The sequence below is a fragment of the Gloeophyllum trabeum genome (assembly GCF_000344685.1).
Source record: "Gloeophyllum trabeum ATCC 11539 unplaced genomic scaffold GLOTRscaffold_00006, whole genome shotgun sequence".
Taxonomy (NCBI): domain Eukaryota; kingdom Fungi; phylum Basidiomycota; class Agaricomycetes; order Gloeophyllales; family Gloeophyllaceae; genus Gloeophyllum; species Gloeophyllum trabeum.
The window spans coordinates 418,866-435,176 of NW_006920415.1; the positions used below are offsets into that span (position 1 = coordinate 418,866).

The window sequence follows — 16,311 nt, forward strand, 5'->3', positions numbered from 1 at the left end:
GATGATAACCAGGGAGTCAGGGACAGCTCTACTGGAAAGCTAATGATTCGGGTTTCGCACGCTTGATCTATGACATTTACCTTGTTTAGACGCGGTGGTTGCAGGGGCTCTGATCAGTGGCCAAGTCATGGCGAGGAAATATTTTCGTGCTATGGGCAACAGTGGAGCCGCTATCATTATATGCTAATCCAATCACGTATAACCGGAACAATAAGCAAGGAATGAAGCGACGACAGTGGTGGTAACTTAGGTACGTGTGCCAGCCATGCATCGTACTGTTTCGTACATCGTGGCAGAGCGGGACTTATCACAGTCTCGAAGGCCCGGCGATAGCATTGGTGGTTGATGGCCGATTTATGGAAAGAGACAGCTGCCCCGCGGTGCTGTGATCATCTTCCGGAGGTATCAGATATTCCAGTTCTTCGAACATGTGCGGGAACAATATAGCCAACATGTCGTCCAATCTGTGGGGCGTTAGATAGCCTCTACTTCCAGGGAGGCGCAACGTACTTGAAAATGAAGTCGCCTTTCTGCTTCTGTTTCTGTGCTTTGCGTTTCGTCGGGGTCTTGTCTACCTTCCCGTCCTCGACGGCGAGTAAGTTAGGGTCCAGAGCGCCCCTGCATTTCTCTTCTGTGTAGAGCGAAAGCCCTTGCCGAGCAGCGAGGTCTAATATGTTCCTCTCAACAGTGTCTGGGAGGATTATGTCAACATGCTATCATCGGATGAACGGCGTAGTCACCTTCAGCATAGTAGCAGTACACTAGGGGTAGTGATTCAATACTCCCGTGATGGATCAGGGAGGAACAAGAGACTCACCCTCAGTGGGCCTCGTCTGTCCCATCCGATCGATACGAGCAATAGCTTGGATCTCGAAAGCATGATGGACCACACTTTCGAGCATGAATACTCGTGAGGCACACGTAACATTCAGCCCAGCATTCTCTCGTTCCCTGAAGGTAATGTCAGGACGGTTCACGACAGATCTAAGCTGGCCATACCCGTGAAGTAACAGGACCAGGAGTTCTGGCTCATCCGCAAAGCGTTTGGCAGCATTCTTCCGTCCCTTGGTCTGATCGATACGTAGGCAGGCGATTCCTGTTATCCGGTCGGTCAGTGTAAGAAGAGACCACCGATATGTAGGCTACCATTGTTTAAGAGTGCGTGCTGAACAACTACAGTATGTCGTTAGTTGAAGCATATGAGACTACGGCGCCCAAACCTACTATGCAAGGAATCTGCCCAGGCGGAGAATACTATACTCTTGGCGCCAGGGTCTGTGTCTTGTATGTGCAAGACATGCCGGACAAGCGTCTGTATCTTGCTCCCGTAACTGCCACTCGACTCCATACCCTCAATTTCTTCGAACAAAGCAGGGTCGATGTAGTTGTATCGAATTGGTCTCCGAGAGGTAGGAATAACTTCTCCATTCTGAATCCGAGGGGGAGCTGGGCGGTCCTTGGGATCCGTTCCTATCGAGAATCGTTGCAACTGATCCAAGTCGATCATGACACTGGCGCAAGTGGTATCAGACTGGCTCAGGTGACATGGACCTAACTTACCGGCAGACAGGACAAGCTTTTCCTTCCTTTCTGGCTAACCACGCTTTCATGCACCCCTACGTATTAGGATGTTCAGCTAGACTTGTAGTGAATGATGCCCGAGAAGCTCCTACCTCACAATACATATGGGCGCTATCACATGTGGTGAGCATTCATCGGGGCTATTTAATCGAAATTGTATGTCCTGTACGCACCATTGCGTGATATATCCTCGAGTAAACTCGCATCTACACAAGATGCAAACCTCATCATCTTCGTCCTTACACCCCGAATTGTCCCCGCTCATCTTGGCAAGATGCTCGAGATATCGCTGACGCGCTTTCCCCGTGGTAATAGGTGTTCGAAGTTCCTTCTCGGCATTTCGTGCTTCACATAGGGCATCGTGCACTGTGCCCTCCCAGGTCGGTTCAGCAACGGAGTCTGAGATCTCTTGTAGTTGCCGGAAGTATCTGTGCTGCACTTGGGTATCTCCGCCAGTATATAACAGAAGGACACGTACAAGATTCGTTCGTTGAAGGCTTTCCGGAACAGGGCGAGATCGGACTCCAGTCTCTCGATTAAAGTAACTGAAAGCCGAAGAGTGTCAGCTTTATAAAGGAGCTTTAATGAGCCGTACATTGAGAACTGATGAGCTGGCGTAACCTCTTGGCGGCATCCTTGGCAAGCGCCTTCTCTGGGTCATCGTTCTTAGGAATCCGAGCAACCACAGCATTCAAGTCAATCATGACGGATTTGACGGCTCGCCCGGTGAACTTTTGTCTTAACGCATTGCGAGCCTCAGAAAGCTGCTTCTGTAGGACTTCATGTTCTGGTTGCAGCTCGACATCTTCCTCGATATCTTCAGCATTCTCTGCTGCCTCTTGAGCTGTTCGCGTCTTTCGCGTCTTCTTCTCCTTGGCAGAATCTTGATTGAGCACCGTCCGCTCGGCCACTAAACTCTCGCGTCGGTCGGCCATGAGTGCAGCGTACGCTTGAAGATATGCCTCAGCTTCCCCTTGGGCATCCAACGATTGGGCATATTCCTGCCCGGTGGCCTCGTCGCTGCCCGAAAGTTTCTGAGTGAGTAAAGTGTAGATCCTAGCTCTCCACATCCAGAGCAGCTGCGTCTGCTCATTTAGTAGGTCACCTATGATTTTATTGGCTTCATTCATCTGCAAGGAAACCATAGCCTCGTCACAACTGATAGATCAGCCGGAAAACGTCTCCTTACTAATTCAGACGAACGAATCCCTCCCTGACCAAGATATGGTACAGGGACCATCAAAGTCTCAACCTTGACTCCCTTGTCGGCATTGTCTAGGGCCAATTGATCCATGGCGCGACTAGCTGCTTCCTCAGTATCTGCGACAAGGCATGAGCTAGGTCTATATAAGTCGTATGGAAGACTGACTTCTCAAGAGATTGCGCCTAATAGCCTCGGCTTCGGCGTACGCAGCATCTTCTGGTGCAGAATATGACTGGCCAAGGACATGATACATATCTCCCAACAAGAACTTAACGCGATGGAGCGCTAATAGGCTAGGGCCGGAATCAATAACAGTTACTCCGGACTTGAATAGAGGGGGCCAACCATTCTCGCAACCTATGCTGGAGACCACGTCTTTTTGCGGCGTGTTCCTCACCAGCAGCGTTGCGGGGCAGATCATCATCATCGAGATCCTCGAGACCCGTCCGGGAACCCTCCCGATCCCTCGCCTCGCCCTTGCTTGTTGATGCATCAGCATCAGCGGCCTCAGCTTGCTCTGAAGAGCCACGTTCGCCCTCGCCGTCACGTAAAAGTACTTCCTCCTTTAGTAGAGCGCCTTTCGCATCGTGAGCCGCAATAGCAGCTTTCATGTCCTCGACTAGTTCATGCGCTTCCTGCTGCGCTGCCAGAAGGGTGTCTAATGCCTCTCGATAACGAGTGCTATTGCCTTCTTCATGTTGCTGCAGCTGAGCTTGAAGGGTCATTAGTTGTACCTGGTGTAGTCTATTCAATACTAGTCACGAAGCACAGTCTGTGCCATAGAACGTGCCTTTGCTTTGCGGTTGTCCATCAAAGTCCGCCAGTTTTGATCTCTCATGCCCTATACACTTGCGTCAATGCTCGGTCTCAGGGACGCGCTGGTATGACCGTACCTCAAGTACTTCTGCCATGGTCTTCAACGCCCCAGGCTTGCTCAACTTGTCGCGAGTAGTCTGCAGCTGGCCGACCTGAGGATGTGTACATATACCTCGGAGCTTCCGCAGCCATGAACGTAGGAGACCAGGTTCTACCTGCCAGCCCTCGGAAGCAGCGACTCCACGACTATCAAGACCAAGTTCATCGAGCGCTTGCTGTAACGTCTGATCATACACCTGCGTAGAAAGGGTCAGTTAGACCCTGCGTGAGAAGGAAACGTCACGGTTCATACTGTTCTTTCAACCCGGCCCAGCTCTATGGGAACCAAGTATCGCGTCTGTTGAGGAATCGTCAATTCCGCTTGCACAGCGGCTTTGGTCGTCCTGTCCAACACATATGATTACGGAATCCGGCTGTTGGGCGCCAGAGCTTACCTGACAGCATAACGACGGAACAAAGACGTGAACTCGTGCGCATAGCCTGGAAGTAATAGCGTATTCCATATGCGCGAGGATGCCACAGCAGCGTCAACTCGCAGGAAACTGAAAACCAGGTCAGTGATTGGGGTTCAGAAGAGAACGCGTATCTTACTTCAGCACATGAGCTAAGTCGGATACTTGTGCACGAGCGGGGGTACCGGAAACAGCCCACGAGGACAAGCGCGGAATCAAGGAGACCATCTCCCTGCGAACGGATGAACGAAAATATATGTAATCTATGCCTTGAGTACTCACTCTGTCTTTCCACCGCCGACCATCTGGACCTCGTCCATGATCACTCTGTACCACTCACACATGATCAACGGGCTCCTTGAACGTTCGATATTGGAGTAAGTCGCAATTTCTCGCCGAGGTCTCGTCGGTGGTGGTCGAGCGACCGTCAGGTCTTGCTGCAAAACATTGTACGTTGTGATAACAACGTCGAACTTGTTGACGTATTGTACCCAGTCTACTATTTCGTCTTCGGCGTTGGCCTCGTCCACGTCCATGTCTGTATTGCTTTTCTTCTTCTTTCCCGTCTTCTTCTTGCCTTGGCGAGCTTTCGCCGACGCATCTTTCCTCGCTTGCGCAGCTTCAGCTTCAGTTACAGGAATCTTCAACTTTGCCCAACCGTCGTATGTCGTTACTTTCAAGTAGGGTGCGTGACGTGCTAACTCATCAATCCATTGTGGTGCTAATGAAGCAGGTGTTACAATAAGGGTAGTCTGCATATCATAGTCATCAGCCGCTGGGCTTAGTGCGAAAACGTTATACGCGTACCTTCACTTCTTTCACGTTGATCTTCGCCTCGTCATTCCACCACATATTAGTGGGCTTTCTATCGGGTAAGGCTGGATTCAGTAGGATTAATCCGATGCACTCTACGGTCTTTCCAAGTCCCGGCTCCTCCGCGAGGATACCGCCAAAAGGCTCATCTTCGTCTGGAAACTCCGTAGATAGGGAGCCTGTTAGCCGACGGAAATACCAAGGTTCTGCGTGAGGCTCTATTTCCACTTTCTCCCAGAATATTGGAAGTTCTCGCTCAGACTTAGCATTGGACTTTGGGACGACGCGTCCAGTACCATTGATCATTTTACCCTCTCTACCAAGCATCCAAACCAGAGTACGTCGCTGGAACGGAAGCAAGGTAGGTACTAGGGATTCGGGCTGGGCCGCTTTGTCGACGGTCCGTGAATCTATAGCAGGTGCTGGACCCAAAATAGACAGGAAGAAAGGAATGTCAGTCGAGCCATGATATGACGCCGGCGGCGCAGGGCTTCGGAAAACACGGGCAAGGGCACATCGTTGGCTTTCTTGCACTTCTTGTGTTTTGCGATAGTTAGATGAATCAGGAGACTGGAATATGGTCGGCGTAATCGCAGAGACGGTCATGCCTAACCGTAGTTGGAAAGGCAGGTCCTCCTCATTGCTGTCCCAGCTGGAGGGAGGCGTCACTACCATATGCAGATGACCGTCGAGTTCAACGCGCCCCTCGCGTTGCAAGACATAGCAGTCCCTCAAGAATTCGTGCGGGCCTGCTTCGAATGAAGATCTCGCACGATAGACAGGAGCACTAAGGGTATCGGGGTACACTCCTTCCAAGGTCCGAGGAATGCCAAATAATGGCATTGTTCGTTCATCAATGACAGCGGAAGCCCAGCCATTGGGGTCGAAGGTAATTTTCCCAAGATCCAGCATGTCGGGTTCTTCCATACCCTCGCAACAGGACTTCAGGAACTCCAGGAACCGCTCGTATTCAGTATTCTTGATAGGCTCATCTTGCGCAGCGGTATTACCGTTCGACTTGTCGCCTTGAGTGATGTACTGGATGTGAAAAGTGTGTCGGTATATCGGAACCACTTCCACGTCCTCGTCGGCAACTCCCACATCTTTGTTCGAGATTTCTGTCCTTCGGCGCTTCGTTCTCCCTTGAGTTGCACCCTCACCCGCCCCATCTAAGGATACCTTGCGTTTCTTCGATGATTTCGCAGTCCACGAAGCTTGCAGAGTGGTCATAAGATGCTCGAAGATCAAACGGTTTACGCTTGCCAGCCCGAGAGAGTGGTGGCTAGGATGTACAGGCACGCGGTGATAGGACTCTGAAGGCTTCATCTTTAACAGCAGGCTACTGCACTGGGACGCTGGAGCAGAACGCGACGACAGCAACGGTGAGGGTGGCGGTCAATGACAAAGAAGCGTGCAATTATGTGATTTCACAAAGACGCGTTACGCGGTCGGATCACGTGCGTGATTATAACAGGGTAACGACCACAATAGCATTCCGAGTCCCAAGAGATGAAACCAACAGGAGTACAACAACTATACTCTATACGCTTATGATATCTAAGCAACGACCTATGACCATATTTACCTTTCATTATGCGCCCTACGGCGTCCCTGTTAGATCGAAGCTTTGCCTCTAGGCTCGTATGGCAACAACAGCGCCAGGAAGCCCGCAAAGATAATCAACGCTCCTGCGATGTACACCGGGACCGCCGTCTCCAGATTTGCGTAGAGCGCGATGACCGGCGCCTGAGAGTCCCTGCGTCAGTGCTGGTCCGTACATACCTGAAGAGGCCCACCCACCAGAATACCGAAAACGCGCGTGGCAGTAGCCGTCAGTCCGTTTCCAGTACCTCTATCTTTGGCGGGGAAAATCTCAGGGGACACAGCGTACAACACACCATACATGATCTGTCCATCGCCAGTTAACCGTCAACAAGGTCCAGGAGCACGGGAGAAAGAAGAGGTGCATACGTTACTGAAAAACGAGTACCCGCAGTTCCAGCCCAGGAGCGCGTTCGAGGTCCGGGCCGTGGTGCTCGCAAAGAGAAACACGCCTGTGAGCCCTATCTTTCGCAAGGAGGTCGTTGAATAATGCAATCTCCAAGCACTAACAGACTACTCGCCCGAGGATATTGCTAGGGTCCCTCTGCGTCCGACGTAAGGAACTTCGACGCCTAAGCCGGCCAGGAATGCGCCAGGTACACCGAGTACGCTGAGTATGACTTGCTGTTGAAGTAAAGAAAATTTAGCAGACAACCATCGTGCATGAGGTGAAGCACGTACGTTTCGATAAGTGATGTAGTAAGAAGAGTCACCGAAGTGAGCGCCTCGGCTCGCAAGACTACGTCCGTCAGCATGGAGCCCCACGAGTAGCGCAAAACAGCTTACAGGTAGGGGAGAAAACTGTTATACAGAGTAGACGCGAGCCCAATGATGCCCCAGAGAGCAATCAGCAAGCTAGTAGACCAAGCCATCTTCTTGGACTGGAACAAAGCACGAATATGCCTGAGATCAAAAACGGAATCTTCAGCCAAGACACGCTTTGCTGCCCCGTTCGTATTGTCTTCATGCGGCTTCACCGCGTTACCAGCAGCAATCAGCTGCTCGACAGTGAGCTTCGATATCGTCCCGTTGAATTCAGCCACTTGGTGCACCACGGCCACCGCATCGGCGTCCTTCCCTTTGCCAAGCAGGTAGCGAGGGCTTTCATATAACTGGAAAGCGAACATCCGAATGAAGGAGAGGAGGAGAGTAATTCCACCCAGAGTGAAGAGCAGGTATCGCCACCCCATGTTCTCGGAGCGGGTACATGCCGCCTGAGTCTCAGAGCAGGAGTAGTTAGCAATTAGTGGCCATGCGATCTGCACGGGGTGCAACGCAATTAGTGCGGTGCTTTGAGCGAGAACGAGATTACTAACCAGACTGGCGATTAGTTGACCAATACACCACCATATTGATAAGACAGTTAGTAGGTATTGATGAGAGGCGGGTAGGAAATCTGGGCGACAGCCGTAAGCGACCAGAACAAGACACAAGTGATGCTGAAGAACAACCTAAGAATACGGCAGAATCCACGGGCAGATTACCGCCTACCCCAACACCGAGAACAGCTAATAAAGAAGCTAGTGCAATAAATCCGGGGGCTCCTCCGGCAGCAGTACCGAACACTCCGGCCAATAAGAGTGTGATGTTCCATGACCATCTGAGAAATGCTATCAGGCTGGATTCGTTGACTGCGCATGAAGGAGCTACCAACCGTCGACCCCATACATCGCATCCGAAGCCCCAGAACACTGCGCCTACGAAAAGGCCGATGTTGAGAGCCAGAGAGAGGAACGGTCCATTAAAGTGGAATTCGGATACCACAGGTGATAGGATCAGTCCGGCGAGAATCTGCAAGTACCCGGACAATTCAGACAGGTATAGGGGGCGAAACTGCGCTACTTACAGGCCATACACTGTCACTATAGTATTGATTAAGTCACCCATCTTCCCGAGGATTTCGAATAGAAAGACGTACGAGAACCATCCAAATCCCGCCACGGCAAAGAGCCACCACTATACATTGCTTAGCAAGGCTCGAAGAGCATTTGATGGATAAGTACCTGGTACCTCCCCATCCCCACTTCTTGTATCGCACTGCTCAATACATGAGCCTTCGCGCGATACACCGGATCCACCGAATCATCATCGTAAAGATCAACGACAGTCTTGCTATCGCTGTCGGGCCAGTCTTTCTCGTTATCGAACGTCTTCTCCCTTTCGGCCGGGTAAGAGTCGCGCGCGGGTCCTCCAGACATCGTGGCAGTAGGCACTAGAGAAAGGGTGGGGAAAGGAGCGCCTATGAAAAGACCGTTGGGAGTGGGCTCTCCACTATCGCCGAAGGCTTTTCTAGAGGACTCTGGCGCACGGTCAAGCACATCTGCGTCGGGTAGGCGTTGTGGGACCGATAGTCTCGGAATGGAAACTGCTGACAGTGTCCATTGCTCCTCACATGTGTATCATAGGTCTGTCACTTGTAATTATTCTACTGATTTCATAAGGAATTATGTGCTGAACACAGCGGTTCGTGGAAGAGAGTGATTTGTGTATGTAGAATTCGAATCTCGTCCAGTCTTCGAACTCGAATGAGGGACTGGCCACAGAACACAGCCTTTCCCATCTGAATTAATATTAATATTGCCACCAGACGGACATGAAATATCGCTCGCAGCTTGGGACATGGACAATACCTAGAGCTTGCAATAAATCCGTGGCACATGAACTGGGTTCCATTCCATTCTATCTACGATTCCTACTAGTATACATCTAAACGCTAGCTGAATCCCGAATACAAAACGACACGACACGAGAACCGCTTAGACATACTATAGCAATAAAAAACAAAACTTAAGGTAACGAGCGACAATAATGCGACTGCGACAGGGTATGACACGGCTCTAAAAATACAGCAAACAAGATGAACCAGAGCAATCCCATCCAGAGTTCCAACGAAACGACAGACGTGGGTAGGTTGTTTTTATCGATACATAATAAATGAGAGGGCGACAAATTTAGACGGCGTCGTGTCCCCGCGGTTTACCCTCCTCGTGACCCTCAAACTCGTAGGGCCCCGACGAGCAGCGCCGCGCTGACGAAATAGGTAGCACCCGGTCAGGGCGTGTGAGCGCTGGCGGCTGCAGGAATTCGCTATGCCGGCGATGCTCGTCCTCCGGCGTCGGCAGACTAGAATTCGATGCTGTCGACGGCGAGTTCGCATCGGTGGGCGAATAAGCCTGGTAGTTCTTCTCGTCCAGGTCGCCGATGTATATTGAGGTGGACAGCTGGTCGGAGAAAGACGTGAGAGAATCCCGCTTTGCTTTCGCCGCGGTATTGATAGTTGGGCGACTGAGGCCGCGCCCGGACCCGACCATCTGCGGGTAGGGACCAGAGCCCTTGTATCCCGAGGACCCGGACAGGCCGGTACCCGCAGAGCCAACTTGGGTATAACCGAGCCGCTTGCAGACGCTGTAGAAAGCGCTGCGGTAATGCTTCCGCGCCTCGTCCGCGAAACCGAAGAACGCGAAGAAAATGAAGGCGCAGAGAACGGTGAGCCAGCGGCTGAGCTCGAGGGACGTCATCAGCTCGGGAACGTTCTTCCATATGATCGCGGGGACCTGGTCAACGCGCGAGAAGCCTGAGTGGGTGTTCTGCCACGAGATCCAGGGCTCGACGCCCCCACTGGCGTTCAAGTAGAGGGAGAAGCAGGAGAGGGGTATCCCGCAGACCAGCTCGATCCCGGCGAGGCACATAAGACGGAAGTAGCGACCCAGGGACAGGTTCCTGTTCGAAGACAGGAGTTCATTGAAATCGGACCTGCGCTTTGCGAATGCCCGGATAGTCATGACTGCCACGGAGGAATGAGAACGACACAGCATCCTGAGCAGCAGAGACCTACCGCAATAAGCGGCCGATATAACGGATATAATAAGGGGCCAGATGAAGACGAGCGGGTATGCCAGTGTCACATTATACGTGAAAGGGTAGCATCCGATGTCTTCAAAAATGTTGAAGCGGTGGCCTTGGACGATATATTCTGTAGGTCAAGTCAGTATACGCGCCATGCCACCGACCGAATGCCACTGACGAAGTATCATCTGTAGGAGGGGAATCCCGAGACCAATGCTTAAATCCACCATAATGGCGCGTTGTTTCTGCACGACAGTCGTCAGTTTCGCACCCCAACAATTCGCCACGAGGGTGTACTCACTTCCGCACGTGTCCGAGTAACGGTCTTCACGCAGGAAATGTGGTACAAGCGGCGATTGATACATAAGGATGCAGCGGGAATAGCTACATTCGCGCCGATGAATATGCGCGTAGCTGTGGCGATCATCAAGTCCTGTTCCCCCACAGAGATAGGTCTGGTACTCACAGATATCGCACCAAACAGGATTCCAGTTGATCGCGTTGCCATTCCATATAATCGAATTAACGAAAAGATTTAAGCATTGAACGCCCGTCCAAGCCATGTATAAGCATGTCCCAGTGTTCCAAGCTGGTATTAGAACATTAGAAGGCGCGCCTCGCGGATCTCACAGATCCCTGCCCACCTTCCAAGTGCCAATACATAGGTACTGACACGAACACTAAACCGAGGAAGGAGAACGCGGAGAACACAGCATTGGGTGGAGGTGGCACCGTCATCTTGACAAGCCAAAAGTCGGTTGAGAGGAAAGCTGAGGTGTCACGAACCGATGAGCGACTGCTGCGCTACCGGTATGAACGGTTATGATGACGGATTGGCGTCAAGAGGGCGATGCGCTCTTCACTCCACGCAGCGTCTCTTAAGTCCTCATACCGATTTCTTGTACTCAACCATTTAGGAGATCCCCTTATGCTGGGCTACTAGCCGAGGACAAGGTAACGTCCCAAATGGTGGTGAACATCTGCTCCAGAAGCAAAGTCGCCTTACGTGAAGCCTTCCTGCTATGGACGCTTGCTTGTTGACGAAAAAGGAAATATCGGGAGCATTAGCAAAGAAATGCAAAGTTTAGCCCGGATTTGCTGATCGCGACTCACGCTAGCATTCCTCGGCCCGCACGAAGAGTTCCGTCGAGAAGACATCAGAATAATGCTGTTCCTGGCAGGCCTCTCGCTTGTGAACACGAGGCGACGAAGGCCGTGACGTCGAATGCAGTGACTAGTACGTGACGTCTGTCACGCTGGGCGTGTGTGTGGGGAGCAAGAACGACCAGAAACAAGGAAAGAGACACAAGCAGACAAGCGCAGTGTAGCCGATGACGGATGCCAGGCGTAGGCAATTCCAGAGAGACATCTGGGAAAGACAAGGGACACCGCTATCCAGGACTATCCTCCGTCGAAGCAGTACAGTGCGAAGTGGCGAGTATCATGCGGGACCAGGGATTCCGCGCGTCCACGAACAGTTACGCTGAGCTCTGACCAGCAAAGAGTGAGTTTGGCGAAGGACAAGGATTAACTAACCGCGGATTCCTCAAAGCTGTCTTCTGCCATCTGCCATCAAAGCACCAGTATGTTCAACCTGTGAGGCGTGCAACTCTCCGGTTCCATTTCGCTCGTCCATGGCAGCCATTGCAGATACCCAGGGACTCCAGCCGTGGCACAACACAGCACGTCGAGTGGCAATCATAGCAGAGAGCAGAGAGCGAAGACGTCTTTGTTAGGAACCTTTGAACGAAAGGTATATGAAGGGCTCTACGGCATTCGCCGAACCCCACTCTATTGTTCGCCACGTGGGCGCTTATTGTCTTGCATCGAAGACTCGAACTTCGATTCGCTTTCATTGTTCGGTGACGATCCTCCAGATGGAGAGGAGGCGTACTGGGAGCAAGAAACTATATTGATTATCTAATAACAGGATACTAGGGTAGGGACAGACTCCAGCGGAAGGCTGCGGGACATGCTACAAAGTGCCAGACTTGCTACAAAATACAGAGGGAACTATGCGGGAACTAAATGTACAGCGAGCTGGGATACACACAAAATGACAGACACCGAAAATGATTCGAACGAGTGATTGGAAGTCGAATTATAAATAATACAGTCATGGACGCCGACGATGGCAAGACCATTAAGCAACCGACTCCTTAACCACCGTCATATATATCGTTCCAGGGTTACGCCTCACCTCCTTCGGGCGACCCTTCCCCGTGAGCGACGGGCGCCGATAGACGGGCTTCAACAGCGGCTGTGGTTGCAGTCTGTCAGCCTGCCGTACGACAGGAACGAACCCAGAGCCAGGCCCATTGAAAGGTACATCAGTCGGTGGCTGGGGCCACGGCCCCGCGAGGATGGAGCTAGCGAGCGTCCCGTTGCTCTCTCTGCGTTGATCGCGGTCAGAGGAGCCGCCAGTGGAAGGACGCGATGCAGAGTTGTAATCTTGAGGCACGTATATGGACGGCGGGCAAGAAGGCAGGGACAGCCCGCAATGGCGAGCGGTGGGGGAACCTAGATACGCCAGAGTCGAGTGCATGAACGAGGCATCCGGGTCGGCGGCTTGGGGCGGACGAGATGGCGACGGTGCAATGGCATCTGCAGGTGTTGGTACCGACTGACCCTTAGCTGGAGTGGTGCGGAGGCTCTCGTCGGACACCGCTTTCTGCAGTTTAATCGACTGCGGACTAACAGGCGCGAGTAGACTACCTCTTCCAGAATACACGGACTCCGTACTATTGCGTTCATTAAATGTCAATGGTTTATCAGGAGTAAGGGCAAGGCCTTCACTTACTGCATTGGCAGGAGGAAAGACGGATTGGCCGACGGCCTTCGAATATGCCGCTGGACCCGCTGGGCGACGTCTCGCATCCCAATCCTCACGCTCGCGCCAAACGCGAGCGAAACCAGGGACACCAGAGATAAGGTAGGCACGATCCACCAGTCCAGCTCGAGCTCGGCCCGCTCGCACGTGGACATCGTATCCGTGCTGACAAACTCTACCTGTCCCCAGTCTGTGTGGACAGCAGAGAGAGACGTCCACGGCAGGACAGTCGACAAAGCCAATTTGGATATCACGGAGTACGCGAGGAGGAGCGCCTGAACGGCTGACATGGAGAGGAGGACCTGGAAGTCAAGTCCCGCTAGGCGCGAGCGCGCGGTGGTATGCAGGAAGAAGTCTGCGCGCTTCCGCCAGATACGCGCGGAGACTATGCCTGAAAGATATCAGTCCAGTACACAGTACTTGCTCAGATTATCTCTCACCCAAGTATGCAATGGTGCCGAGACAGAAGGCGAGGATGGGGACCCAGAGAATGATTATGGCTGGCGCTGAGACAAAGACCGCCGCTTTGCAGCCCATATCCTGGACTACGTCGAAACGATGATCCTGCACGAGCAACGCTGGAATCCGGTCAGAAAGCGACCACAATGGAATTATTAACTTGATACGGACATAACAAAATATAAATAGTAGGTACACCTAGGCAAGCGAGAGTCTGGATTCTGCTCTGCCAGACGGCAGACGTCTTCATCTCTCGTTTCGACGAGATGACCTCAAGTCGTCTGACAAGGCAAAAGCATGCGCTGGCGATTGCGAACGGCGTGGCCAATTCGAACTTCGTTACTTTTGGCCGGTTAGAAATATGCATAGAGCTATACGGCTATCACGCTGACCTAGATCGCACCAGATGGGAACAAAATGGAGATTAATCATCGAATTAACGCCATGGATGAGGTTGCATATCAAAAGCCAAGCAAAGACTGAGAGCACTGTGACCTCAAGAGACCGCCATTGCCTGCAGAGCACCACCGAGAGGAGAACAGCGCAAATGAAAGACACAATGGGTAGCTCGGGCCGCATCTCAACTCAGGTCGCCGAAGGGGGGTGGGGCGGGGGGGAGGGGCTTAAAAAATCCAGGTATCGCAGATATTTGAGAGCCAGCTCGCTGGGACCCGCATAGGTAGACGGTCGGGATCTTCAAGGTATGCGTGCCATTATTAAAAGCAGGATCGACTAGGCCAACAATTGCTCTCGTATATGGAGAACAAGAGGCGCACTTCGAAAACTCCGCGATGGTGGGAATACAACAGGAGGGATTACCGACCGAACGCGGACTCGCACACCCGGAGGGGCGAATATCAAAAGAGGCAAGGCCAAAGGCTGACTGCAGGTGCACAAATAGGTGTTCCATTGTTCCGAGCCCGATTAGGCAAGTATCTAGGAATGCACCTGATAGCGGTGGCCCGCCGGCACTGCAAGCCCTTGCAATGCGGCAGAGAAGAGATGCGATAAGTCTTGTAACATGAGCCCCGGAGAAGGTTTATGTTGTGGCTGACGGGGTGTTGAGGCTTGAACCGGAGATACTACGATTCCGCTGCAGAGCAGATGTCCTAGTCAGTACGAGCGCATCACAAACTCTAATGGAACGTCTTCGTGAGCTTACGGGTCCAGAGTCCAGAGAGTTCAATAGCCGCTTTGGTAGGCCAGTAGGAGCTCGCTGGAGAGCAGAGAACCGTGGTCGCAGCGGGTACACACGATACGTCTTCCGAGTCGACAGAACCATTCCCTTAGCAGCTAGTCTCCATTCTAGACAAAGTTATTCGATTGAAGTAGATCATGAATTATTGTTGTCACCAGGTGGGCAAAGCATAGATATAGACGTCTCTTTAGACTAGTGTCAATGCCATTGTCGAATGGACGCTGCTCGTGCGAACTGCGAAGCAGCCGTTCGACAATGGTCCTAATTCTGCCACACTGACGTGCTATGTCGGTGCCTGGACCACAAGAAGAGCACTTTGTGTAAACAGAGCCTCTGCAGAGCAACGGCTAATGAAGATGGTTCACCAGATGAACTGAGAACGTCGCGCGCGTTGGCTGGTGGGCTACGTAGCCCTGTAGCCCGTAGCCCGTAGCCCTAACGCAAAGGCTACAGGGCTACGGGCTATGGGTTCGTAGCCCCGGGCTACGGACTGCTGCACTCGAGCCGAGCTGGGCTACAGGGCTACGCGGACAGGAACCGGCCGGTTACGGGCGTCGGTAGCCCCGGGGTATGTGATGAATTGACCTCCGGAATGTATATATACCCGCTTGCTTGCAGCTCAGCGCTCAGAACCAGCGCCCCCCCTCCTCTCGTAGATGTAGTATACAGTAGCCTACTAGTATGGTACACAGAGATTCAGATATAATTTGATTTTAAGTATGATTCGACGCTACGTGCGTGTGCTAACTGCGACGCATAGGTAGTGGCATGTATCATAGTTCGGCGGCACAATGCCCATATGTTTAGTTGGTTGCGACACGCATGGCAGAATCAAAATGCTAACGTTGCGGTCGGATGAAATGAAGTATATGTCTGAAGTGTCTCTTGCTCCGTGGTGTGGCAGCACTTGCAATTGAAGTAGCGTTGCGGAGCACTAATAAATACAGTATACGCATACTTCACATGCATGTTATCACTGTTGGACAGATAACGGAAATGGATGCACTGGCACTGTGGCAGATCACGCGCATCTGAAAGTGCTTCCCGACTTTTGTCTTGTTGCATGCAATCGTAAGTCACGCTGCCAGTGTGCTTTGGCGTGGCACTTCGAAAAATTCGACGCTAGTATACATGTACATATCAGGCACATCCAATAATATAACCGATACTATTTAGAGAAGGACATGGAATACACACTAGGGCGCGAGGGGAGAGAAGGGAGGGGATTCAGAGGAGACTAGGATTTATACCCTGGCCTAAGCTCCGCCATTCTGGACGCATTCGCCGGCGTGAGCTTCGGAGCTCTCGGCGGCTTCATTGAGGTCGCAGAGCTAGGCCGGCCATAAGCCAGCCAGTCTGACGCGGGGCTACAGGGCTACGAAATGTCGGAAGCCCGGGCTTTGCCAGGGCTACGGGCTACGGGCTACAGGGCTACGTAGCCCAGCTGCCA

General features: G+C 52.3%; 4 protein-coding genes across 4 annotated transcripts; all 4 read right to left on the reverse strand.

Moving 5' to 3' along the window:
- Nucleotides 1-307: 307 nt before the first annotated feature.
- Nucleotides 308-5,769, reverse strand: GLOTRDRAFT_75757 (uncharacterized protein; the record flags this gene model as incomplete). The annotated part of the gene is made up of 22 exons (XM_007867492.1): nt 308-464; nt 511-691; nt 741-761; nt 818-951; nt 1,000-1,096; nt 1,147-1,173; nt 1,225-1,511; nt 1,561-1,616; nt 1,674-1,692; nt 1,755-2,009; nt 2,060-2,126; nt 2,177-2,711; nt 2,771-2,901; nt 2,951-3,078; nt 3,131-3,497; nt 3,548-3,626; nt 3,679-3,897; nt 3,954-4,044; nt 4,096-4,203; nt 4,253-4,345; nt 4,396-4,865; nt 4,921-5,769. 22 exons carry the CDS (start codon nt 5,767-5,769, stop codon nt 308-310), a joined length of 4,371 nt encoding a protein of 1,456 aa, XP_007865683.1.
- A 719-nt stretch (nt 5,770-6,488) lies between these two features.
- GLOTRDRAFT_115933 (uncharacterized protein) lies at nt 6,489-8,726 on the reverse strand (the record flags this gene model as incomplete). The annotated part of the gene is made up of 12 exons (XM_007867493.1): nt 6,489-6,672; nt 6,727-6,834; nt 6,898-6,989; nt 7,050-7,152; nt 7,210-7,267; nt 7,315-7,787; nt 7,845-7,924; nt 7,980-8,128; nt 8,183-8,319; nt 8,375-8,390; nt 8,447-8,484; nt 8,532-8,726. The coding sequence occupies 12 exons, from the start codon at nt 8,724-8,726 to the stop codon at nt 6,541-6,543; spliced, it is 1,581 nt and encodes a 526-aa protein (XP_007865684.1). The 3' UTR covers nt 6,489-6,540.
- Nucleotides 8,727-9,175: 449 nt separating this feature from the next.
- Nucleotides 9,176-11,226, reverse strand: GLOTRDRAFT_110962 (STE3-domain-containing protein). Its single transcript, XM_007867494.1, has 6 exons — nt 11,019-11,226; nt 10,841-10,963; nt 10,676-10,788; nt 10,553-10,619; nt 10,364-10,501; nt 9,176-10,312 (listed from the first exon to the last, which is right to left on the reverse strand). Exons 1-6 carry the CDS (start codon nt 11,110-11,112, stop codon nt 9,480-9,482), a joined length of 1,368 nt encoding a protein of 455 aa, XP_007865685.1. The 5' UTR covers nt 11,113-11,226; the 3' UTR covers nt 9,176-9,479.
- A 1,983-nt stretch (nt 11,227-13,209) lies between these two features.
- GLOTRDRAFT_75765 (fungal pheromone STE3G-protein-coupled receptor) lies at nt 13,210-14,242 on the reverse strand (the record flags this gene model as incomplete). Its single annotated transcript, XM_007867495.1, has 4 exons — nt 13,210-13,595; nt 13,645-13,782; nt 13,835-14,005; nt 14,056-14,242. Coding segments are annotated over 4 exons (882 nt in total), but the record flags the coding sequence as incomplete, so codon positions are not given.
- Nucleotides 14,243-16,311: the final 2,069 nt, after the last annotated feature.